This window comes from Homalodisca vitripennis, chromosome 2, assembly GCF_021130785.1.
Source record: "Homalodisca vitripennis isolate AUS2020 chromosome 2, UT_GWSS_2.1, whole genome shotgun sequence".
Lineage (NCBI taxonomy): Eukaryota > Metazoa > Arthropoda > Insecta > Hemiptera > Cicadellidae > Homalodisca > Homalodisca vitripennis.
In genome coordinates, this window is record NC_060208.1 from 41,202,692 (window position 1) to 41,230,476 (window position 27,785).

Genomic DNA, 27,785 nt, shown 5'->3' on the forward strand with positions numbered 1-27,785 from the left:
TAACGCGGTTTGAAGCTGATGATGTCAAAATGACCGTGCTGCAGTGGTTGTCCAGTTAGGTGACAGATTTCTTTGAGAAAGGTTTTCAAAAGCTGATTATATGGTAGTTTAGTTACGGTAACTGCATATAAAAACAATTTTGTTACTAAAAGTGAACTGATTTAAAAAAATTCTATGGTACTAAATTTTAAAACTAGTCATTAAATAAAACACGACTTATATTGATAATGTTTGGCAAGAAGTTAAACTTACTACGCTTTCGTTAGAGTTGTGGTTACGAGAAAAGGGATAAAAGGCTCCCAACTGGCTCCAGCGTTGACAGAGATAAACTGTAGTGTTGCCACGGTACCCACAGATGTCAGCTCCTGCCATTGGGATACCAAACAAGCTGAAGCTCAGGATATCTGCACATACATACAATAACATTGTAAGTATTGTACCCAGAGCCGACATAGAGTTACTGTAGTGTTTGGCACGGTACCCACAGATGTCAGCTCCTGCCATTGGGATACCAAACAAGCTGAAGCTCAGTATATCTGTACATATATACAATAACATTGTAAGTATTGTGACTGTAAGGTAAGACCTTAATCCTAGAGGTGGGATTGTAAATTCTCTGTAGTGGCACGGTGTTTTTTAGGCCAACTGTTTATGTATTTTTCTAATATATATTACTACCTTAATTAATGCTCCAAACTTAACATATTATACATAATTTTTTTTATAAAAGAACACAGAAAAACATGTTCCAGAGAAAAACAAATATTTTTCTTGTCATAAATTTTTTATGCACCAAAAAGATTTTAAAAAGTAAAAAAATTAAATTTTATCCTCGGATTCCGTTTTGTATTTGACTTCAAGCGTATAAAAAAACAATTCTAATATATACATTTTATCTATAATTTATTGGTGATATCAGAAACATATAGTTTATATGACTTAAAATCCATATTTACACTTTTTATGTTTTTTTACTGAAAATTTACGAAAGCACTTATTTTTATGCACAGGAGTAAGACATAAAGCCGATATATACTTGTTGATATATAATGTATTCAATACCCTAAAACCATTTTTATGAATCATTTTGGTTATAAATCAACTAAAAAATAAATATATAACGCATTGATGTTACATACAAGGGCTGTTTTTTAAGTAAGGGCTGTTTTTTTTTTTTTTAAAATAAACAACAATTATTTTTTTCAAAATACATTTATTTTCAGAATCTACATACTTTTTTTTATTTTTCTACATAGTTGCCTTGTTTGTTAAGGCACTTATCATATCTTAAAACTAAGTTTTGAAATCTCTCTTCAAAGAAATTTGCTGCCTGCTCTGACAACCAGGAATTCACGGCCGTCTTGACTTCTTCGTCGTCATTGTAGCGCTTCCCGCCAAGATGATTTTTCAAGTACCGAAAAAGGTGGAAATCGCTCGGAGAGCAAGGTCGGGGCTGTACGGCGGATGATTCAAAACTTCCCAGCCAAAAGAGTTGATCATTTCCTGTGTCCGAGCAGCGGTGTGAGGCCTTGCATTGTCGTGGAGGAGCAGAATTCCCTTCGTCAGCATGCCGCGTGTTTTGTTCTGAATGGCGCGTCGGAGACTGGCCAGGGTTGCGCAGTAGGCTTCTGAGTTAATTCGTCATTCCTCGCGGCATAAGTCCACTAGCAAAACACTGCGCCTGTCCCAGAACACAGTTGCCATAACTTTGCGCCGCGACAGCGTTTGCTTGGCTTTGACTTTGACTGGAGATGTTGTGTGCCGCCATTCCATGGACTGTTGCTTTGATTCAGGAGTGATATGGGATACCCATGTTTCATCTCCTGTGACAATTCGACTCAACATGTCGTCTCCTTCCTCGTCGTAGCGGGTCAAGAAAGTCAAAAAACTGCTTAATCGCTTTTTTTTTTGTGATCCTCAATGAGTAGTTTGGGTACCCATCTTGAGCACAATTTTTTAAAGTTTAGGTTTTCTGACACAATTTTGTACAGTACTGACCTGGACACTTGAGGAAATTCCATAGAGAGAGTGGTTATTGTGAACCGTCGGTCCTCATGAATTTTTGCGTCAACTGCAGTAACCAAATCTCCCGTAATCACAGATGGCTGGCCTGAGCGATCTTCATCGTGGACATTTTCGCGCCCATCTTTAAATTCTCGGACCCATTTCCGCACTTTACCTTCACTCATTGCCTTGGCACCATACACCTCACAAAGCTGACGGTGAATGTCAGTAGCCGACATGTTTCTTGCAGTCAAAAATCGTATCACTGACCGAATGTCAAACGCGATGGGTGATTCGATAATCTTAAACATTTTAAAGATCCACAGTAATGCATACAGGTTAGCTACAGAGCTGCAACTGACATGAAGTTGTTCGCTAGGAATGCCGGGAGGCGGGGCGCACGCTCGTTACGGCAGGAACGCGAACTACTACCGGGTACGGGAGAACGACCCTTACTTAAAAAACAGCCCTCGTACAATATTTACAAGTGTAGAATTCAGCTCCTCAAGCAGTTCAGAATAGCAGTTCTCTCAAGTCACCTGATCTATCTCTAAAGATTTTCTCTCATTTTATGACAAATTATTTACAAAAATATGTGTAATATACTATTATTTAGCTCATAAGTAACAACTAGCTGAAATAAACTCCAAACTATGGTCTTGGAACAACACAAGAAAGTAAACAAATGTTGTGCGGGCGGGCCAGATGTCTGCTGCACAACTGTTTATATATATCCAACTAGCTGTTTCCCGCGGCTTCGCACGCTTTTCGTAAGAGTTACCCGTGTATGTGCACTACTGGCTCAAGTAAATTATATTTCCAATGCCGATGTAGAGTTTGCTTTGTTGCCATGATCAAGAAAATCTGTATATGTTTATAGCCATTGTATACGTACATGTGTTTTATTATAAAGTGGTCTAACACTCAAGCTTTAAGTTCAACCAGAAATTTATCTTCAAAATATACATCATAACTTAGCGCCTTCAAATAGTGTTTCGCTATTAAATATTCGTAACTGTCTCGTAATTGCAGTTTATAATGTACAGGCGCTTTGAAAACTATTATCTTTGGCAACGACACCTGGAGGCGAGTTACATCAATAGACATAGCATAGAAACCTTCTTCGTGGAAAAATACATATACATACAAATTTTCATAATGATCGGTCAAATAGTTTACAATTCCATAAAGGACAAACACACAAACATTCATTTATATATATTCTATATTGTATATTATATATATTGTATAAATAATACAAAACCTAATAAAATAACGTTATCATTGTAAAGTATGATTCTTTCCAAATATATGATTTTTATCACAATCAGATTATATTTACTCCTTCAAAAATAACGTAATGCGATGGAACGTAATCGGGCCGGAATTCCGGCACTGCCACTTCTAGAGTTAAGTGACCCCAGAGCCAACATAGAGTTACTGTAGTGTTGCCATAGTTCCCACAGATGGATTGTACCCAGTTTGATGTTCCCACAGTGTGATATACTCATATTTGAAGTTCATAATACGAAATTAATGTTTATATTAAAAACTTATATTACAAACTAAATTCTTGAAAGAAAGACCAATTGGTAATAATTTAATTATACTGATTTAATTAAAATATTAACAAAGAAGGTCCGAACTGATTTGAAAAGTTATTGTGGATTAAAATACAAGTATACAAGTAAAATACAGCTGAACGCCTGGTTCACATTTGATCCTTAGAACTATAAGGTATGGTATAAATAAAGCTTTCCTCAGTTTGAATCTATTGGATTATACCGAACGATTGGTCCTAAAATGTTTCTTGAAACATTCATAACACCAAAATCGTATAAGTTTTAGTATTGCAATTCGGAATTACAATACTACAATTTACACTACAGCTTGTTTTGTTTATTCATCTGACTATAACACTGTTAAAATACAAATATATATTCTTAGTCGTTTTCAAAACTGTTAAAATACCAAAATATATTCTTAGTCGTTTCAAAATTGTGTCTGTTCATACTAAATGTAACAAAACCCAATGTAAAAAATATTTGTAAAGTGAGATGAAAGCTAGCTGTAGAGTCAGTTTTCTGTAGACATATTAATTGTATATTATCTCTAGTCACCTCTATATTATATATATATATATATATATATATATATATATATATATATATATATCCACAACTTACCACTGACGGAATATGCCATGTCTTCCCAAGAAGATTCTATGTCCCCTGTCCAGACACCAGCATAGCGACCGAGACCCAGGAAAGAGGATTTAGAGACCACAAATGCTCTCTTATTCCGTATCTGCTGCATTGAACTGAAAAAAAAGAATGACATTTTTGGATTGGTTTTTTCATTTAAATGTTTTTGGTAGATTCAGTGGTCAGACTCTAAGATCTCCTTTAGAGTCTAAGTTTGAGATAGCATGTTCAAATTCTCCTTGGACAAAAGAGCCTTTTATTAGTTCTGTTATTAGTGTTTAACATAATCTGTACCAACTCTTCTATTATTCTACCTGTTTTTTCTCAGACAGATAATGTTTTTTCTCAACCCAAATCATTATTTACATGATAAATTTCAAAAAAACAATAGACAGCTGTTTCCATTCTTTTTTTCTCTTTTTCTCAAAATTTCTCCAGTCTGCAATTTTAATGGAGGTGGCCAGATACAACTAGGCCTATGTAGATACAACAGACAAGTTTGCCCTAGTAGGCCTCCCTGTATTTTATATTATTACATTAGCCTATAGAATATTGTTTATTTTTATCTTAGATTTATTTTACTAAGTATGTATACATTATTATCTGTGGAGTTATAATTAGCCTATCAAAGATTACTTGCAAAGTTGCTGGAATAAATGTTAATAATTCATACGAAAACTTGTATGCAGAAACTAAGCATCCAGACAATTTGTCATGACATTAAAAAACACAATGATTAGTTTTCGGTGACAGTATTCACTATCCATCTGGATTCAATGTTGAATATGGCAAGATTCAGTTGGACCAGAAATGTCCACTTTAACCTTTGATTTCCTGTAGATATGTTGCCCAAATCAAGTTTGGTAGTGTGTGGCCCATATTCCTGGTGGTTTGGATTCAAGTCTGTTCATTTATGGCAGCATTTACAATCTATACACATCAGTCACAAGAACGTTTTTATATATTTACAAAGAAATGCTATTTCAAAGAATTCTAGAAATATCCATTAGTCCAATAAATTTAACAATATCACTTAGGACATTTTTCTGCAGGTGTCAATCATTTCTGGTCAAGGATAACAGAGATCTCACTTCTTATCTTGTACAGAGCAGTATAGTCGTACAAGAAATGCTCAGTAGTCTACAAAAGATATCAATTCCATAGATAACAATGTCCTGTTACCTGTATCAAATGCTGCTTCTCCAACTTCAAGGCAAACATCATTAATAAGCTAAAAAAGTAGTTGAGTAAAAAAAATTAGTTATGGCATGCTTGCTCTTCCTTGAACATTGCCTTTCCCTACCACCTCTCGATTAAATCTGAAGAAGCCACCCACTTTTGTAGTATTTCATTTTTTTGTAACTTGACTAATGTTTTTTACTTAGTATTTGTAGAGTAGAAATAAAACTAACAATTGAATTAAATAAGATTGCGCTGTGAATCTTTCTAGATGTAGAATTCAATGGGATGGAATTAATTTATTTCACAATGGAAATTATACATTTTTTCTGAGCATCCATATAACAACAGCCAATGCATACAATACAATATTTATAATAAGTCCAATTGCTTAATTCAAACAATATAATATTTGTAATAAGTCTAATTGCTTAATTGTAATAATTACAAATAAATTAAACAAGTTTTAATAAAATATAATTCAATCAATCAATCAATCAATCAATCAATCAATCAATCTTTATTCACATATACATTGAGTACAGTGGTGCGTCAACAATTATTAATTAATACATCTAAATTTAATAATTAAAAACATGAGAAGAAAAAAAAAAATACATCTTTATATTGTTTCTTTGTTATCTTGGTGTTTGATTTCTCCAGTCCAGGAATTCTTGAATTGAATATACAGATCTGTCTAAGAGCCAGTTCCTCAGGGAAGTCTTCAATTTTTCTTCTGGCAGTCTCCTCAGTTCTTCAGGCAAAACTGGTTGTAGAAGGCAGCGCCGCTGTATTGAGGGCTTCTTCTTAACGAGACTGAGGTGGTGTGCTTCAAGTAGGAAGTTGCGTCTATGCCTTGTGTTATATAGTTATGCTGGTCTCCCATCCTGGTTTGTCCTGATTTCACTACGTAGAGGATTGCCTCAAGTATGTAGAGGGAGACTATTGTCATTATCTTGAGTTCCTTAAAGGCATCTCTGCAGGTTTCACGCGAGCCTAGTCCATTCAGTGTTCTTTATGGCTCTTTTTTGAATTACAAGTTTACTGTTTGGAGGTTTGTACTACTTGTTCCACCCAGGCCAATAGTCCATATCGTAAGATTTGACTCGAACAAAGAGTAATAGGCAGTTAGGGCTGTTTTTTTATCACTAATCTGTATCATTCTTCTAATAACAAAGAGGTTGGAATTTAACTTCTTGCAGAGCTGTTTTATATGGCCTGTCCATGAAAGGTTGTTGTCCAATGTTATTCCTAAATATGCATTCGAGTCTACCGTTTTAATGTCTGGCAATCCTTGGTGTTGGTTTGGAGTTGGTGTGAAAATAAGTTGATGGGTTTTGTCTTCATTTAAAACTAAGTCATTATGATAACAGTACTGCTTTGCCATGTTGTAAGCTATGTGAGTTTATTTCCATTTGTTCTTTATCTTTGGCTGTAGTGATCAATGCTGTATCGTCAGCAAAACATGACTGTTTCACAAAATTCTTCAAGGTATTGTGGGAAGTCATTTGTTAACAGGATGTAGAGGATAGGGCCAAGAACGGATCCCTGCGGTTACACCTCTATTCAATGGGTAGGATTTCAGATTTAATTTTGCGTAGGACATAATTTTCTTTGTAAGTAATCTCTACCAGTTGTTTCCTGTTTCCAAGGTAGCTTTCAAAACCATTGAGCTTCTTTTCCAGTGACACCAAGAGATTTGAGCTTTTCAATTATCAGTTTGTGATCCAGAGTGTCAAATGCTTTACTGAAGTCAAGCAAGATGGTCGAAGCTATGTGTCCTTGTTCTAGTTTGTCTATGATGCTTTCGATAAGTTGTGTGACTGCACTTGTTGTTGACCTGTTCTCAATAAAGCCATGTTGCCTTTGGGTAAGAAGATTATGATCTCTTAAATGTTTTAAGAGTCTATTCAAAACAGCTCGTTCAAGGATTTTTGAAAAATTTGAGACCAGTGATATTGGACGGTAGCTGGCTGCCTCTGTAATTTGGCCCTTTTTATAGTTAGGGTAGACTTTAGTTGTTTTTAGGCTGCTGGGAAAAATACCTTCATTTAAGGATTTGTTTATTAGGTTCGTAAGTGGGATGGTAAGTTCACTTTTGCAATATTTAATTAGTTTAGAGGTCATATCATCTATGCCGGCTGATGTTTTAGGCTTCATTATGTCAATTATTTTGCTTATTTCCTCTTCAGTGGTATTTGAGAATTGAAAGTTTTGAACTGCGTTGTTGTTTGTGAGATTTATTATTTTACGTTGTTTTTCATTTTTATTTTGTTCAAGTGTTCTTTCTGCAATTGTTGCAAAAAAGCAATTTAGGTAATTGGCAATCTTTTCAGGGTGATTTGCAGAGAGCTCCTTCAACATTCATTTTCTCAAGATATGCGTTTCCACATTTTTCTTTTCTTTCCTGATTTATTACCCTCCACAAAGCCTTTGACTTATTTGGTGCTTGCTCTATGAAATCCGCATTGTGTTTTTTCCTTAGATCTTTTAGCTTAAGATCATAGTCTTTCTTTCTAAGAGCTGGTGATTCTTTATCAATTGCATTTCCAGTAATGTTTTGTCTGTTTAGTGCTTCTAAGTAGGATCTTTTTAGATCTTCGCTTTCAGCGTCCCATAGTCTTTTTGCTTTTGCTTTCTTTTTCTTTATTGTTTTATATGGGCATACAGAGTCTAGTGTAATTTTTATGACACTGTCTAGAGCTGAAAAAGCACTTTCCGTGTTTTCTTTAGATGTGACATCTGACCAATTTTGTGTTGCTAATAGGGCTCTTATCTCTTCCATATTATGTTTTATTTATGACCCTTTCCTTTGACCCCGTTGCTGTATGGTTTTCCATGTCTGTCATTATACTACATACTTGTGCTGTATGATCTGACAGCCCTGTTTTCTATCACACAGTTTGTTATCTGTTCTGTAGTTAAGTTTGTGCATATAGTGTCAATCGAAGTCTGGCTGTGTGTGAAATTCTTGTGGGGGGTAGTTCTAGTCTGTTTATGTTGAACCCTCCTAGAGCTTCTATTACTTTTTGATTTTCATGGCTGTCAATCAAGCTATCACATTTATGTCACCATTATGGACTATCGGGCTATTCAAATTGTGAATGTTGTCCAATTCTGTTGAGATTGTGTCTAACGTATTTTCCAAGTTGGAGTGTGGTGGTCTGTAGACTCCCATCAGGTATAAGTTGCATTTTTTTAGATTTATTTTCAGCAAGATAGATTCACATACCATTTCTGTTTCTGAGTCGGAAATGGAAACTATACTGACCTTGCATTTGAATTCCATGTTCCTGAATATTGCCACCCCTCCCTTCCTGTGTTGTGTTCTAGAGAAGCCTCCAATGAATTTATATTTGGTATTCTGATATTTTCCAAAATTTCACTACTGAGTCCATGTTCCGTTACAATGACAATATCCGGTTTTTTGACTGTGCAGGAAAATGGGTCAATCGTTCAATTTTGTTTTTTAGACCATCTATGTTTTGGTGGATTATTTTGATTTTTTTGCCTATTTTTGTCTCCTTTTTTTTATTGTGGTAGCTTCTAAAAAAAATTATGGGAAAGTGTGTGTTCTGTGAAGGAGCTGGACTCAGTTTGTGATTATTCAATTTTATAAGTGTAGTATAATATTCAATATTGTTGTTAAAAAAATCTTCTAGTTTTTCGTCACTTGCCCTAGGTTTAGCATGCATTGGCGGGTGATCGGCTCAGGTGTTTAGGGCCCATCCTAGGCAAGTCAACAGGCTTTTTAACCAAGTGGATTGGTGCTTGAAGGGCTTGCTGAGGGTTGCTTGTTTACCAGCGGTTTAATCTGTGTGTTCAGCTGATAGTTCTTTTCCTCGGGTTTTTCCTTGAGAGCGTTGGCTTTTGCAATCTGAAGGGACACGCTGAAGTGGTTTGCACTGGTCGTCTTCTTAGTCAGTTTTTTGGTCAGTGTTTGTCTTTCTCTTTCCATTGGGTGATTGGTTGTTATTGTATCAAGGAAAGGGGTATTATCTTGCAGGGGGGTTTTGTTAATAGTTAGGTTATACTTCTCGGTAAAAGTATCTTGTGCATTGGGTAAGTAAGAGTCCTGATGGTGCTGTATGTTAGTTATCAGAGATGTCAGATAAGCCTTTGTTTTCCTTTCTTGCTCATAAAGTTTTTGTGAAAGTTGTGAAAGTTCATCCTGGTTTAGTTTATGGTTAGCAATTAAGTCTATTCTTATCTTTGATTTCATTTTTCTAACTCTTTTTCTTTTTCTTCGAGTTTGGCAATATTTTCTATAAGTGTAATATTACTTGTCCTGATGCTTTAGAAGTTCATGTGTCAGCTCTGCTACTTTACTATCTAAGTGAGGACACTCTTTTGTTTAGAGATAAGTTTTGATTTTTAAAGTATTCTTTTTCAGATTCGCATTGTGTTAGCAATTCTTCTTTGAAAGTGTGCTCACGGGTTAGTTTATCTTTTAAAAATCTGATTTCATCTTCAAATTCTGAACACTTCCCCTTAATATCAAGGAATTTGTTTTCGCTATACATAAGTTTTTCTTCTATTTCAGATTCATATTGTTGATTTAGTTTGCTTTAAGTCATGTATATGTTGCCTTAAAACATGCAACATATACATCATTTAGTATACATCAATTAGTATATACAGGCCTACTAGTACTGTAAGTCGTACTATTATATTTATTAATGTTACTTCAATGTATCAGTAATATTGTTTTATATATATAATTTATTGCATATATGGCTATGTGAATGTATATGTATACATTTCCTATGTATCTCTATAAATATATGCACATGTATATTTCTTAAGTATCTATATAAATTAATTATGAATAAGTAACTTGAGTGGTTAATGGTATAGAGTGTGAATGATGTATTTGTACATACATATTGCATGTTAAGCAGTGAGTACAAAGAATATTCATTATTAAAACAGGTAATAAGAGTATCAAACATTTATTTTGTCATAACTTTGTAAATCTGTCCACATATTTTTACTTTATCTTTAATTGTGTTTAGTTCCATACACAGTAAGTGGTGTGTGGACACATTCTCAGACAAATGTTGTCATGTAGCCAATGTTCAAATATTACGAGAATAAAGATTTTTTCAATATTGAATTTAGCCCAATTTCACCTTGTGGTTAGTGCAGTGTCTGTAATATGAATCACCATGGCTGTGTTATTTGTAACATTGTACTGTACTTGTGGAACATAAAAATTATACTTTTTTTATTTCAGCCACTATATTTTTTCTCTAAAAACCAAAAGGGTGAAATTATCAAACCAAATTTTTGAGAAAATTAGTGATTTACAGAGAACCAAAAGCGTATACCTCTCGATGGGATACCCTCAAAGAATAAATCTGAATAAACTCACAAGCTGGTGACTAGAGCCTCAGCAAGGGCGTAGACGTTGTGAAGGTTATAATGGGCAATTCCTCTCTGGTGTTTGGCTGACATGCAGAGAGTATGTGTGGAAAGGTAGCATCCGGCTATGGCGGGCGTGAATGGGGGGTATTCTAGTGATACATTGGGACAACTCCTCCCGGAATCATTCAGGAAGTTGGTTGGGTCATTCATGTCCTAGGGACCAAGCATGTCAATAGCTAAATATAAAATATCATTTTAAGATTAAGATTATATTATCACCTTGACGTTAAATAAAATAATCTGAATACAACAAACCTACTCTGTTATATTGTTTATTTTTACATTTAGTTAAGAAATTGTGACACAGAAAACTTTTATTAAAAAATTTTTTTCAGGTGAACAAAATATTATATACAATATATTTGACTCTGCTTTTCATAAATCTTATTATTTTATACCTTGATGGGTGTAATTAGAATGCTGAATCCCACAGTTTAATCTTACACTATTGCAATTATAAACAGATCTATGATTTTTTAAATTCAACAAAAAATAAAACGTAATAATATTACTATTGTATTTTAGTACACATAAATGGCTAGCAAATCCTGGAAATAGCTATTAAGAAATTATAAAACTAGACAGTAAAAAAAATAAAAAAAGTCTAGAAGAAATAACTGTCATAAAAAAGAATGCAAAATAAAAACACAGGAGAGTGATAAAAAAATACAGTTACTTTTGTAGAAAAACTTCAGTTTTATTAAATTTAAGAACACAAAATTTAGGGTTATTTCAGATACAACATTTTTATTGTAATACCTCTTATAGTTATGGAACTCTTCATGTGAAAGATTTTATTATATCTTACTGTCTTAATTATAATCAAATATAAATAATTCTTTGCGAAACAAAATTAAAATTTGTTTTTGATAGGAACGTTTATGAAGAAGATAACAGGATGTTTGAAAATTTGCCATTTTGCAGTAATACAAAATTTAGTATCTGCAATCTTATCGATTCCTCAGGTGGATAACTAACTACATTCTGCTTTTAAAATGAACAAATAATATTAATATTGTTCATAATTTTTGTACACTGAAAAAATATGAACAAATATTTGTTTGTATAAAAAAATATATAAATATAGCAAATATAAACAAACTCCTACTACTTTCAAAAGATGTAATAAAAAGTCATTTTTTATCCAATTAACAATAACTATAGAAAACCAGATTTTGTTCATTACAGAGGGAAAAAGCCGGCTTTCAACAAGAGAGTTTTGGTACAATAGGAAGATCAGACTACCAAGTTAGAACGTTATTCCTCTCCTTGACGTGGACACAATAAAATGAACAAAAGTTGAATATTATTTCTCACTGGATACTGTCAACTGAAGAGAGAGTTCTCTGTTGTTTGGTCTTCTGGTCAAGATTGGATAGTTATGTAAGAAAACTATTTAAATTTAGCTTCCACTTACAAGCCCAGTTCCATCAAAAGCAAATATTTCATGTAGACGACGTAACTGTGTTAACCAGTAATCCACAGCAGATCTCTTGAAGAAGTCGACATAAACTGTGTATTTCTTGTTCCACACCTGTACAAACATGGATAAACATAAGAAGTGGTTCTAGACAACAGATGGTTGATGGGACGGGGGTTGAAGAGTATACAGAGAGTGATTTTTTTTTTTGAGAAGGGACCGAGCCAGTATTGATAAACTGACGATATACTGATAAAACAGTGTATCCAAAGTCTGACACTTTAGACTGTGTGGTCATCAGGTTTCAGTCGGGAATATAAATAACTTAAATAGTTTATAGAAATGTAGAAATAATCTGTGCTAAGCTTTTAAAAAATACTTCTTAAAAATTACGGTTACTTTTGATTAAAAGTAACTTCTGTTTTAGTGCCAGACATGAACAACATTACATTATGAGAAGTGCCACATTATTTTTTTTGTTAATGTGTGAGAAATACCACCGATTTTTGGCTAAAAATACAAGAATTTGGGGGAAAATGTATAAAAATATTATTTTTGAATAAGAAATCTAAAACCTGTTTGTCTGGTTTTAAACATTAATACATTATGCATTGGAATATTTATAGAATCTAATACAAAAATATTTTTTAACATAAGGCTTTTCTGACTACATATAATTTTTACCCAGGAAAAACTATAAAAATTGAGTTTGAGTTGAATTAATTGTTTTTCAAAGTAGACTATCTCAGATTAAATTTTGTATGTGGTAGAGCATTAAAAGGCATACCCTAAGTCATATAAAAATGTAGTATTTCGGAAATATAAAGTGAAAAAACTAGCAATTTTTTATTTCCTGTAGAACTTTTAGTAAAATCACAGAGTTTTAGTAAAAGAATTATGATAACTTTACTTATGAAAATGAATAAGTAGTGATTGTCTTATTGTGATCTTTACAAGATGGTGTACATGAAATAACATTAAGAAATAAACATCAATTCAATATATAATTTACTATATGAAAAAATCAAAATTGAACTTTCAACTTAAATAACTATAAGAAAAGACACCTTACTTTAATTTTTAACAATTTCTTATCTATAGAGCAGATCATTACAATCAATATTGACATCAATAATATTTACAAAATGTAAATTCCAAATTTATTTAAAAAATAAAATGTTGGTAAGAGTTTGAGAATAAAGTTTTACAAACCCTCAGATACTACAAGAGCAAACTACGAACCAAAATGGCTAATTAGGACTTTTATTCTAAAAAATATTATTCCAAAAGTCTCGTAGTGCAACTTTGGCACTACTCACGCAAATATACTGAGTCACTTAACATGATCTCGAGTATTCTAGCGCATTTTCACCAGGTTGCATTACGAGGCATAAAAAGGATTAAACATAACAAAACCAAACACAAAATAATAGAACTTTATGAACCTTACAGAATTTGTCTGAAAAAATGGATATTGAATAGTACCAAACCAATATTGAATAGTAAAAATTACACATCTTGAATTCCAGTGATAACAAATGTTCCATGTCAATCAAGGGCATTTTTCAACTTAATGTTCATAGCCAAACAATCATTATAACATAATACCATAACAACGCTAAAAATATAGAAATCCACAAGGATTTAGAATAATAATATTATATAACAACAAAATAAAATAATATTTAAGAACATGTCATTGAGAGATACCAAATCATGAACGGAAAAAGATATAAAGTAGATAAATATAATTTAGACAAAACATTTTATACATAATGAATACAATTTATCTTTTGTTCAAACCAAAGGGCACCTTAGATGTGCCTGTTCTAAATTTTCGAACAAAATTTTGTTCAATCTTCAGGTACTTTGGAAATACCTTCCAGTGAATAACATTGCTCAAAATTTTAATGATGGCCTAATGTATATTTTCAATTTTTGTTTTTCTTAGATTATTTGGGTTTACTGCAGCAGATGTGTTATGAAAAACACTCAACAAACGTTTTTAATTTTTTGTTGACGTGACAACGTCTTAAATTAGGTTGCGGCTCGGAGTCACTCATGAAAAAGTGTAACGCCCGGTAACGTTACGATGCCCGTCCAGTGGGTCCGCCGCACGGGATAAAGCAGATAACTATGTTTATTCGTGAAAATGTGGAGTGCTTAGATTCGTCATTTACAACAACTACAACAATAAAGGTAAATAATTGTACACTGATATTTCATTATCGTAAACTATGATTGATTGATTAATTGTTAGATTGACACAAAAGTTGAGAAACTGAGTTTATAGGTTATGTCATACTATTGACAAATGTTGATAGTGTTAAGTAAATTATTAGTTTAAATCACTCTGCAATCAATCGTAATTCAGTCGATTGAGAAGAAACAGCGCGTATTGCTAGTCAAACATTTAAAATAACGAATTATAACCTCTAACCTGTCATAACAGTGCGACCAAACAAACGAACCGACCAATCACCACGCGCGGAGTTAGAATTTAACTGTGTTTAGCAAGAATTTCAAATTCCAATTTTAGTAAATGTTTTATTCAACTTTACCATTTACAATAACAAATTTTAATTAATTTCAAAATTATGTACAATGTTTTAGTAAACAAAATATATTTCTATAGTTAAAATTTGTGCAATTCTTATTTTCATTCAATTCCTTGTTCCTATTGTGCAATTTAATAATATTCATATCAATAAATATTCTACTGAGAAAAACACGTTGTCACGTAAAATCTTCGCCCGTAAAACCGACTTTACAGGCAACCATAATTTTTTCATTTGCTTTTTTATAAACTACACTAAATTTTTTGAGTTTGAGTACTGTAATTTCTGACTATCTCAACCTCGTTTGTCACTAAAAAATTAATACTAGTTTGACTGATTTAAAGGCTGCCGTTAAAGATTTATTTTGATTCAACGTTTATTTACATTGTATTGATTGATTTATTTACTAAACAAAGCACCATTTTCAAACTTCACAAAAAATAGTTTACGATTCTATAATTTCTAAATTCAGTTAATTAAAAAGAAGCCTTATATTCATATATCTTTATTGTTTTTTTATTTATACAGAAATTAATTTAACTATGCATAAAAGTTATTATATTTATAAAATGTGGGAATATTTTCTCATGAACATACTAAGGTACACGATAGATACAAATCTAGTGGAAACGACGAAAACTATTTGAAACTTTTTATTATTTATTTCGCTAGCTCGCATTCGTATTCAAGCGAGAGATTATTCATCACAAAACATTATTGAGAAAACTGTTTAGCACCATAGTGCTTCCCGCATGGATATCGGGATTACTAGTCAAAGGGTTAAGTAAAATTATGAATGTACAAATGCATGAAGTGATGAAACGTTTTTAAAATAACTTAAAATATCTTAAACAAAAAAATATAATAGATATTAAAAAGTTTTGAATTTGAAATAATGTTGGAATAAATACTATTCTAGATTATTTAGTAAACATAACCGTACGCTGTACATTTGTTTATATTATAAGAATACACACAGATACAAAACACTAAATTAACAATGAAATTTTTGGGCAAGTCTATCATATGTTTACTTACCTTTCCCATAAAGGGGCGGTAGCCAGAAATGTCTGAGACGAAGACACGTTGAGCTATTCCCTCATCGTAAGGAAGGTACGTGCCTGGGAGCTCTCCTGTACCTATTCCTGGATCTATCTTCACCATGTAGTGCATCCCTTCCTTCAACAGCAATAAAAAATCAACTTGATTTTCTACAGTTTGAAATGTCACTTTTGCAAAGCTACTGAACGATTTAACAAAAAATGTATATATACTGAAATTTTGAGATCAGTATAAGTAAAATTAGTTTGATAGTCTTCAAAAAAAATTATCTAATAACTAACAATAAGATAAATAATAATTTTATAATTGTAGAGTCTGTAATATTTTTAATTTTAACATTTGTCAAATCAAAATTGCTTTTATACATACGCACGTTCAAAAATGAAGAAAAATACCAAAGTTAAACATAACTCTGCACAAATTAACAAAAAAGAAATTACTGCCTTTGCACTATCAGATACAGTTAATATATATATATATATGTATGTATAATAATATATTTTCTTGATCAGGAGAGAGGCAAAATCAGATTTGGAATGAAAAATATTAAGATCGGAGTAAATGAAATTAGCATAAATAGAGACTTTTTAAGATAGTTTCGTGGCAAAGAAGACAAACTCAATGATGGCGTCGGAAATATAATTCACTTGAACCACAAGTGCTCATACAGGTGCAAAACCTACAAAATTGTGTGCGAAACCGTGGATAACTGCTAGTTTTTTATGTTTTAAAAATTTGTGTAAAACAAAATTAACAAAATAGTTGTAAAAGTCTATTGTTTGTGGTTAAGTACAAAACGTTTTCCCTGAAACAGTATTTATTTTTAATTGTATTTTGTCCTCTAGTTTATTCAAAGAGATTTTTTTATCATTTGATTATTTCTACAGTGTTGAAGACATTTTTTCTTATAAATCATTATAACTTTGGTAAAAACGGATTGGATTTTTTGGCATGGAAAATCTGAGAACCCTTGTTCCTAGGTTAAGGTCCATGACTTGGGTGTGATTTCAAAAGTTACAACTTTAAAATCTCTTTTAAATATTCATAAATCAGATAAACACATTGCTATGAAATTTTAATGCATATAAGAAACAAAAAAACAACTAAAAACTGTTATTACAAACCTTGTGAAGCATATCAACGAAGTCTGGTAGTCCGTTGAAACTTTCATTGTCATAAGTGAAATCATTATTGTTTTTCATGTAATCTCGATCATTCCATTGAGTGTCCTGTAACAGAGTAGTTTCTTCATCATTAAACAATGAGTGCCAGGAAACTTATACAAGTTGTCATAAGAAAAGATGTTGAGGTAAGTTTGCGACAATGTTTTTCCAAATGATGGATTAGTACACCTTTCCAAGTTACTGGTAAGGATGCAATAACTACATTTTTGTGGTATAGCAGTTACTAATTCCACATGTTGAATGTACAATATAACATAGAAGCACAATAGTTTAAAACTAAACTTTATTTGCTCTTCTGTTAGTATGGTATCCTCAGAGACCAATCAAAACCTGTTTTCCAGACATCCAGCAAAGCATGCATGTAACCAAAGCTGATTTTCCCTGATATGTGATCCATATTCAAAGTCCGATATCCAATTTTCATTGAGGAAAGGTTATAGTAAGAAGGAAAAAGGTTTTAGTAAAAAAAAATATTCCTGCCAAATTGCAGCACCATTAAAAAAAACTTAAATTCTTAGTTAAAACTTTTCAAGGAATAATAAAAACATTAAACAAGAGAATAACAAGGCCATTAAGAACATACTGTTCTGAACATACTGAAAATACTATTTCTTATTTTAATCCAATGACAAATATCCTGAATTATAGGATCGTTTAAGGGAGCACCCTGTATATAAATAAATATATATATATATATATATATATATATATATATAAGCTTGCACGTGCGTGAACACACAAACACACACACACACACACACACACACACACACAAAAGCTGTTATCTATCTCTAGTTTGTGAAACCATAGAGCTGTCAATTACACAGCTTTCTACTATTGACTTAACAGAAGAGGATGAAGACTTACAAAAGGTATTTTGGCATCCCTGGTGCGAAGCCACACTTTTTTAGTCTCATTGAGTGTTTTATACCCAGACCTACAAAAAGAAAAATGTATTTCTAAAAGTATAAAAAATATATTTTTATCTCAATTTTAAAGATAATAAGAATAATATTACAAAAATTCATATTTCTTAGATAACAATGTCCATTTTTATGTTTAGTATAAAAGAAAATGTGATAAAAAAAGTATAATTACAGAAAGTATAATTACAGAACACATTTAAGTGATCTTTTCCAAATTCCTTTATAGAAATATGTTGAAAAACAATCAAAAACAAATCTTTTGCATATACAGAGTGTTTTATGTAAGGTGTCTCAAATCGATTGTGTGAAAGCAGATTAATGTAGAATAGTGGAATGAATGGTTCCGTCTAAGGGTTTAATAAGCTGGGATGAACATTTCCTTAGCAAAAATGCTATAAACTCTTCATAATTGTCAGCAAACATACTTGTCCTGTAGCATTTATTATATAGCATTGCTGTTTAGCAGGGATTCAAATAATACATATAGAAAAACAGTCCGAAGTTCTCTAATATTTTAGCCTCCAGAACCAATATTTACATTAATTAAAATACTGCTGATAAAATATTTCGAATCTCAATAATTAAAATATGAGATTTTTGTGACAAAGTTTGATTAAAAACAGTTTAGCAGCAAAGTAACATTTTAAATTATTGTAAAAATTTACATAAAAATGAAAAGTTTTCTCTCAATACAAAATACAAAACAATGAAGTTGTTTGGAGATTTTTCTTTTTACTAAACAAGTTACTGTTAACATCAGTTTATCTTTGGAAAACTAATTAGGCCCTACCTTAAGTTCTGACCTCATTCATAAATAACATAAAAGCACAAATCGTATAGCATGTTTTGTTTTCTTAAACTCCAATGTTTATATCTCATTGAAAAGTATTCTTTTCTATTAGGACCTTCAATACACATCATTAAAAAATTGCTAAAATTCGTTGTACTTAACCTTTTATGAATGTCTGTCATTTCAAATCAAATCTGACTATAACATAACCTTAAAAAATCTTCAGTGTTTGTTACAGCCGTAAAGACACAATTTTCACCAAACGTACAATGTTCGTTTTGGTATGTAAATGGAATGTATGATATAGAACCAAGCATGGCAGTTTGTTGGACACTACTCTTGCATCAAAAGTATAAATAACCGAGTTCGAATGTTAACCATAAACTATTTAGTAGAGGAAAAATTATGGGAGTTACTTTAGCTCGTTTATTTCTGCAACTAGACATAAGGCAAATTGTTTACAAACAATAAATTCAAGTGTGAATTAAAAAGATAAAAGGTACTATTTTGTAGTGATTTTCAACCAAACTTTAACTTTGAACATTCATAACTCAGAACCTAGTAATACTATTAAGACCAAACTTTTATACAAGATAAACACAAGTGTACTGATTTTGAGTATATAATTTTAGAATTACATAGACAAAAGTTGTTGTTAAATAAGCATTTTAACTTTTATTCTCAACCAGGCGTGGTTAAAAAATTCATAATTGGTCACATTATGGAGCTTTTGAAATTTTTATTTTAAAGGCCATTTATTGTAAACATAATTTAAAGTTATAATTTATAATACCGATTTAATTAAACAGATTTTGTTAATTTACCATGACCGGCACCTGCTCGTTGGAATACCCAAACCGCCAGACTGCTGAGGGTGGTGTTGCTACAATCATGCGTGGCCTGCTCGTATCCTTGACTGCAAGAGGAAGTCTACTAAATTAAATTTTGTTTTAATATATTTGACCATTTCCCATCATCTTTTTTATGTGGGCTTTGGACCTCCAATGGCAGATTTAACAATTGATAATTAATTTTCAAAATTGCATATTTGATAGTGCCAAAAACCAGTACTTTTACATGTTTACAGACACAACAATTGGTTACTGATTGTAAAAAGTTTGCTTTATGTGTCTAGATATAGAAATAAACAAGCTCAATTTTAATGTTACTCCCATAATTTTAGCTTATTAGTTAATTTGTAGTTAATGTTCAAGCGTAGACAAGCGCTTTTGAACCAGACAGTTCATTGGTAACGGTTGTGACATCTAATACTTTATATACATTACATTAAAAGTGATGACAAAATATATGATCTTATAGCATCATTGAATAAAAATATTTTTAACATCGTAAGCTTATTTACAAAATACAATATACTTTTTGCGGTTAGTTTTTCTTTCTCGCTTTCTTCTCAACTTTGCAAGAGCTTTTCTAAACAGTGTCGCATTGTCTCAGCTCGTTTCACAAAATGTGACAAATGCAATCACAGCTTAAACTTTGGCTTCTCCACAATTAAATACTAGAGAACAGTCTAAAAATATTTTCATGTAATTTTAAGTTTTGCTACAACGTTTTTGGATAATATTACAAAAAATCTCTTAGCACTTTTAGCTAATACTAAAAATATACCACAGAATAAAAGTGTGACAGTTAAAATTTGTTCCCCAATGTAACGAATGTGTAAAGCACAACATTACCTGGAGAGGTGGAAGCCCAAGCTCCAGTAAGGGGGTAGGAAAGGGCGCCCCACAAGTGAAGTGAACTGTCTGATCACATCTGAAGGTGAAGGGCCCAGAAAGATGTAGAAGTCCAGAAGACCTCCAATAGTACGATACGTGATGCCAGGAGCAGGAGTCAAATCAATATCTGTAACAGAAATTCCTCAAGTCCAAAAAAGTTGGTAACAGTAAGCTAATTTATAAAAGATTTTTCTAATTTATATGATATTCAAAAATTACTGATAAAATTGAAAACAACTGAATATTACTTCTCACTTCTAAGATATATTATTTTTATAACCACATTTTGTAATAGTGCAATTAGAAAATAAAGTAGTGGCTGCGATGGAGTTTAATAACACAAAAAGAAACAGAGCCTGTCATAGTATTTAATGGAACAGTACAAACTAAATCCTTTGATTGAGATGTTTAAAAGGAGTATGGTAGACCTGAATAGTCTGTTCCTATTTAAAGTAGTCCATTCCTAAAAAGGCATCATTAACTGACAGTCTAAAGAACAGGTCAATATTTTACAACATTGGGTGCTTTTATTACCACACATCTCTCAACCAATCAAATTTTATACAAACTGAAATTTCAAATTCTCTTTAGAGAATGGCAATAATATAACCTGATATTGTTTCTAAAGGATTTCAAGGTGATCATCACTCCCTTCCCACATAATAGGGAGGTAAAGGCTTAAAAATACCAAGAGGGAAAATATTTTTAGTGATACAAAAACCTGAAGGTTTAATGAACAAACATATGATAAAAATAAAATGAATTTCTGATCACTAGGCCAAATTAATTACTTAAATTGTATTCCCAACATTTCTTTCCCTATTTTAGGCAAGACGTCATTTTTAAATTAATTAAAACCATTTTCGAAACTTTAACCACTCCCAGAGGAATTTGTACAGTAATTTTAAATTCATACAAATGTAGGAAAGGAGAAATAAAAAAAAATTATATCACCCTAGATTTTGTAGCGGTTAACCATACTCAAAAAAGATAATGTTCGCAATCATAAAGTTCAAAAAACTTGACTAAAAGTTACAGATAATATTGTTGGACATAGAGTTGTGAAATAGGAAGTTTCACACAAATACAGATAGACAATTAATTATATTCCATTATTGCATATCCAATATCAAATTGTAAACCCGCTAAAAACCAAACATGTCATATCATCTACATCTTATACATTGTTTCTAAAAAAATTTTGAACAGCTGTTACTTAAAAAATATTCAATATAAGTAAACAATTAAACACATTCGCTCCCAAAGCTTACACAAGCTGACAATGTTGCACACCTCAGGTCTAGACACTGAGTCACTTGGGAGCCAAAGTGTTAACATTGTATAATGTATACTATAACCAAGAGCTATACAATATAGTGATACTTAATTTATGAACAAACACTCCAATAAATGAGAAATTTTTATTTTTGCGAGGCCTTTCATGTTCAATGAACACATCATCAGACCCACATAACTGAAATAAAAGTAAAGTAATAATACAAACAATTTAGACTTAAATAAATCACATGTCTTTAAAAAATACAAAGAGATAACTATGTACAATACAATATAAATAAACATTTTAACACTTTTTTGTAAACTTTTATTTTTGTTACTATGTACATTTCGAAATCTTTGATTTCATCTTCAGGTACTACTTTGGTACTAGAAGGTGAAATCAAAGATTTCGAAATGTACATAGTAACAAAAATAAAAGTTTACAAAAAAAGTGTTAAAAGGTTTATTTATATTGTATTATACATATTTATAAAACACTTTTCAAGGCTACATCTCTAATAAAGAGATAACATTTTAAAGGTCAGGAAGTATGTCTACTGTATATGTAAAAATTAATATTTAATTAGATTAAAGGCAGTAACGGTGAATTTTGGAGAGGTCCAGGCTCATTACTTACAAAATAATTTTGGTTCTTCTGCATAAAAATAGTTACGTAAGAATCAAGGAATTTTTTGTTTTTGATTTCTTTTAATAATTTTACTTTTGAAAACCAGGGTCCAGTATGAAGTGCATGTTTTGCCATGGCTGATCTTTCCTCTTGTTGATATTTTAGACATGCTTTATGTTCCTTGATTCTCTTTTTTATCTTCCTTTTTGTTTGGCCAATGTATTTTAAATAAATTATAGTTGTCACAATTAATTTTATAGATTCCAGATTTTTCATCATCATCTATTTTATTCTTTAGTTTCCTAATATATTTTTTAGTTTGATTTTGGAATTTGAGGATACATTAATACTGGCATGTGTTTTAAAACTTTTAGTAATTTCTGTAGTTAATTTGCGTTTAGTCTGATAAAGAGTTGTTCTAGAATTTCTTTCAATAATTTTCTTTTTATATTTTATCATGTTGTCAATCATTTCAATTTTGTAACCATTAAAAATAATGCAATTCCTTTAATTTTCTTTACTTCTTTTTTATAATTTTCCATTGACAGAGGGGTATGTAAGAGCCTGTGGATTAAACTGTGAAAAGCTGCTCTTTTTTGTGAATGGGGATGAAATGAATCAAATGGGATAAATCTGTTGTTTTGTGTTGACTTTCTATATCTATATATATAAAAATGAATGTTTGTATGTTTGTCCTTTATGGAATCGTGAACTATTGGACCGATCATGATGAAAATTTGTACGTATATGTATTTTTTCCACGGAGAAGGTTTTATAAGCTATGCCCATCCCTTTCCCGATTCAGGATTCCGCCCCACTGGTTACAGAAATACCCATAAGAAATGCATTGCAGCAAACATATGTTAACGTCTTTTCAAATTTTTAATCAGCTGTTCTTTGTAAACATATATTACACTTATAGTTTTAAAGCATAGAGTAAGCTTAAGAGAAACGACAAATTTTGTTTAAACTGTTTTTGCAATCACTGTTAAACATAGACTTTACTATCCAGATAATACAATTCAAAATTTGACGTAAAAAATTCACCTTTAACTGCAATATTTATTTAATATAAACCATGCTCATGCTTGATCAGAAGAGTAATGCAGATATCATAATTACTATCTTACGTTGGCTACAAATATAAAAGAATGTTATAAAATCAACCTTAGTTGTTTTTTTTGACAGAAGTATGGTTCTCAAAACTCCGTGTGCACATATTCTCTCGATCGAGACAACAAAGCAAGCTCAATCGTGGCATCGGAGATATAACTAATTTAATCTAAAATTTATTATAGTAAAAAAAAAAAATTTACTAAGTAATATAAGGACTTCGGTTCTTAAGATTTGCGTGCGAAGCCGTGGGTAACAGCTAGATAGAGGCAGGAATATGGTACATACCTTCATAATACGCCCAAGAGGCTCACGATGGAACGACTATCAATTATCTCAGCAATGTTTAGAATGTGATAGAAAAAGAATAAGTGAATATAGTGTACTGTTTTCAACGGGGAAATTGCGTGCGAAGCCGCGGGCAACTTTTGCAAAAAATTATTGAAATGCGCAGCAAAGCGCGCCGGGCCCGCTAGTATATATATATATATATCAAATTCAAAGTAGCCAGTTTTATTTTTTGTAATTAATAAATCTAGAAATGGGAGTTGATTTTTATGTTTTACTTCACAAGTAAATTTTATAGAAGGGTAAAATGAGTTGAGAGAAATAATAAAATCTTGAAGATTTTTTTTCTTGTCAAAAACAGCAAATATATCATCTACACATCGCTTCCAGATTCTTGGAAAATAATCCATTGTTTCTTTTGCATGAGTTTCAAATTTACTGAGAAATATGATGGCGATAAAACATTAAATAAATAGTTACGATCTGATTAGATGACTAAAACAACAATGTTCTGTTTAACATATTATCAAAATACCATACTAAATGTTAATAAAAACACTACTTTTTTCCAAAAACTGTTTATTTTTTTGGGACGAGGCCTTTTCGAAACCAAAGGTTTCATCTTCAGGCAACTCCACAAATAAATATTTACACATTGTTTGTTACAATTAATATTAAAATAACATATGGTGTAAAAATGTAAATACAAAAATTTTGGAAATATTTCAGCCAGTATGAAAAATTAGATTTGACTAGAGTTTAATTTTTGAATAAATTGAGAAGAAAGAAGATTGGAATTTTCAATAAGGGCCCTCTTCATTGTTCATGAGTTTTTTCTTTATTTCTGTTTATGTATAGTGTTTCCCAAGCATTCAAGTTCATTGGTTTTGTTATTTTCTTTTATTAATTTTAGGATTTGTAATTGATGTTCTGTGTCCTGATTCAATGCAGTGCTTGGCTACAGCAGATTTGTCAACTCTTCCATACTTTGTGTGTTGATAAATGCTCTTTAAATCGTGTTTTTTATTGTTCTTTTTTGTTTGTCCAATATAAATTTTGTCACAGTCATCGCATCCAATTTCATAAATTCCCGATTTACTATCATTTGAAAATTTTGTCCTTAGGGTTTCCTAAAATTTGGGATAATTTGTTGCTTGTTCTGTGTGAGTGTTTTATTTTGTATGCTTTTTAAAAGTTTTGCATATTTGGTTTGAAAAAGTGCTGTATGTTGTGCAAATAAATTCATGTTTTGTGTCTTGAGGTGGTCTTAATGTTGTCTTATCTTTTCTACTTCTTCTTTTTAAAGCTTTTTTTTTTAGTATATTGGTCAATGAGTTGTGTAGTGTAACCATTGAACATAGCAATTATATTTTGATGTAATTTAGTTCTTTCTTGTAGTTTTCTGTTGAAAGTGGTGTATTTAACAGTCTATAAATCATTGAATTAAATGTTGCTCTTTTTTGTGCAGATGGATGGTTAGATTCATTGATGATGAACCTATCTGTATGAGTTGGTTTCCTGTAGATATCAAATTCAAATTTTGTTTTATTTCTAATAACTAATACCTACGTATAAAAATGGGATACTATTGTTTTGTTCAATTTCATATGTAAATTTAATGGTAGGGTAAAACAAATTTAGAGTTCTGGTAAAAATCTTGTATGTTTTCATTTTTGTTAAATATTGCAAAAAAATATCATTGACGTATCGTATCCATTTTCTTGAGAAAATATGTCATTTTAGATTTGGCTGTGTGTTTCAAAAATAGCTCATAAAAATATTGGCAATAAAACATGAGAGAGGATTTCCATAGCCGTTCCATCAATTTGGGTATAGTAAGATTCTCTATATTGGAATGTGCTCTGATTCATACATAAATTCTCATGAACAATGAAGAGGGCCCTATTGAAAATTCAATCTTCTTTCTTCTCAATTTATTCAAAAATTAAACTCTAGTCAAATCTAATTTTTCATACTGGCTGAAATATTTCCAAAATTTTTGTATTTACATTTTTACCACCATATATTATTTTAACCCTTTGAGTGCCGCAGCGTTCTACATAGTAGATGTTGTTAAATGTGCATAAATTGCCGGCATCTACCCAGTAGACGATTTGTATTTAATTAATATCACATATAATTCATTTTGTTTTGACAAATAACTTATTTCACGGCAATCTACAAGTTTCGAACAATCGATTGTGATTGATTTTTATTGTTCACCGCCCCTTGTAGTTATTTGCCATCAGAAAAAAAAACAGATGACGCAATAGTTGGTCAGCTGCTACTTGTTGCCATTAAACTACACAGTTTCGTTTGTTGTATGTTTACATTGTGCTAGTTTCGTGTGTTTATGCTGAAAACTGTTGTTATTACTATTCTGCCAATTGTGTTCAGTAAAACTTACAATGCCATTTATAAACTTCTTTTTTCGTGTTTAGTGACGTATATTTTATTGTTGGATTGGTGATGAAGTAAAACGCAAGTTCCAATCAAACTATTGATTTTAGGTGAAGTAAGGTTATATTGTAGGCCTGTGTATATTTTTTATATACTTTTTATATAATTAGTATTTTACAGTCGTCTTACTTCATTGAGTGTAAAATAGGATAGTTATAATATTTGTTTCTAAACTTTTGACAAAACTTGAACAAAAATTGCTTTTTGTTGTATTTTGTATATATTGCAGTATCTGGTTAAATATTACTGTAAACACACCATATTATGCATGATTTTTGTTCAGTTTTTCATGCTCTTTCATATGGTATAGCTAGAAAAAAATTAAAAAAATATTGTATAAATAAAATTTTAGTTCAAACTTGAAAATTTATTTTTTTTCATTTTTTAGTTTTTTGTTATAACCTATATTCTTTTTGTGTAAATAAAAATAAAATTATAATATTATATGGAAAAAAATACCTTGTTTTAATAACACACAAACTAAAAAAAAAAATTATTCAAATCGGTTGAATAGTTTTTTTTAATATAGTTTTTTCCACACACGCTTGCAAAACAGAAGGAAATGCTCCGGCAATTTATGCGTATGACTTGGGGAAATATGCCGTGGGCACTCAAAGGGTTAATATTAATTGTAACAAACAATGTGTAAAAATTTATTTGTGGAGTTGCCTGAAGATGAAACCTTTGGTTTCGAAAGGCCTCGTCCAAAAAATAAACAATTTTTGGAAAAAAAAAAGTAGCGTTTTTATTAACATTTAGTAATATTTAAGGAATTTTCCAATTGCTCCAAGAGTCTACAAAATAGATACTGTCAAAATTGTTACCACTGTGCCACTATAAGGGTGAAACCAGTTTAAAAACTCTTCCCTACAACACCACAAGGACATCTAATTATTGTTATGGTTGAGTCAGAATGCTGTCAATGACCAATCCAATTGTCATGGTGATGCAGCATATTGACTAGCTCACAATTAATTTCATCGATTACCCCATCTGATTATGTATATTGCAGAGTCACCCTTTTAACACAGATATCATAGTGTATAACCAAACAAATCAAGCTAGTGATTATCTATACAGTATGGATGTGTTGATTCAAGCTAGTTCACTATTCAGAGATAGCGTCAACACTGCATTGAATCGCTCCAATTACCCCTCCCCTAAAGATGGAACTAGCTAGAAACTACTAGATGGAAGCGCTGACTTGAAACTTTAATCTCTGCTCTGTTAATGTGTTGTCAAATGTTTATAACAATGTATTTGAGACACAGAAATATTGGAAAAGAGCTTGAATAAAACTTTGGCATTACAGACTGACCCATTGCATTACTGTTGAGAAGCATCACTCCACTGCTGTCACCTGATTCTTCCATAGCCAGGTAGAATGGGTGGCTGCCATACAGGTTGGTCTGTAAGACAGATTAGTAAATATCAGTACAGTGTCTATAGCTAACCTGTCCAAAGGGAACTCAAGTCCAGGACAGCAGAATCTGATGTAGCTGCAAAGTTTTAGAAACAAAATTTT

At 31.5% G+C, this 27,785-nt stretch overlaps 1 protein-coding gene across 1 annotated transcript in view; it reads right to left on the reverse strand.

Annotated features, from left to right (window-relative positions):
• Positions 1-201: 201 nt before the first annotated feature.
• LOC124353834 (lysosomal alpha-glucosidase-like) overlaps positions 202-27,785 on the reverse strand; it is a 39,549-nt gene continuing 11,965 nt past the window's right edge. Inside the window, exons 4-12 of the mRNA XM_046803855.1 lie at positions 27,579-27,669; positions 20,452-20,620; positions 17,906-17,975; positions 16,979-17,083; positions 15,831-15,971; positions 12,232-12,348; positions 10,762-10,967; positions 4,191-4,324; positions 202-404 (exon numbers count right to left, since the gene is read on the reverse strand). Of these exons, the coding sequence (XP_046659811.1) occupies positions 217-404; positions 4,191-4,324; positions 10,762-10,967; positions 12,232-12,348; positions 15,831-15,971; positions 16,979-17,083; positions 17,906-17,975; positions 20,452-20,620; positions 27,579-27,669 (1,221 nt within the window). The 3' untranslated portion in view covers positions 202-216. The remainder of the gene's footprint in view (positions 405-4,190; positions 4,325-10,761; positions 10,968-12,231; positions 12,349-15,830; positions 15,972-16,978; positions 17,084-17,905; positions 17,976-20,451; positions 20,621-27,578; positions 27,670-27,785) is intronic.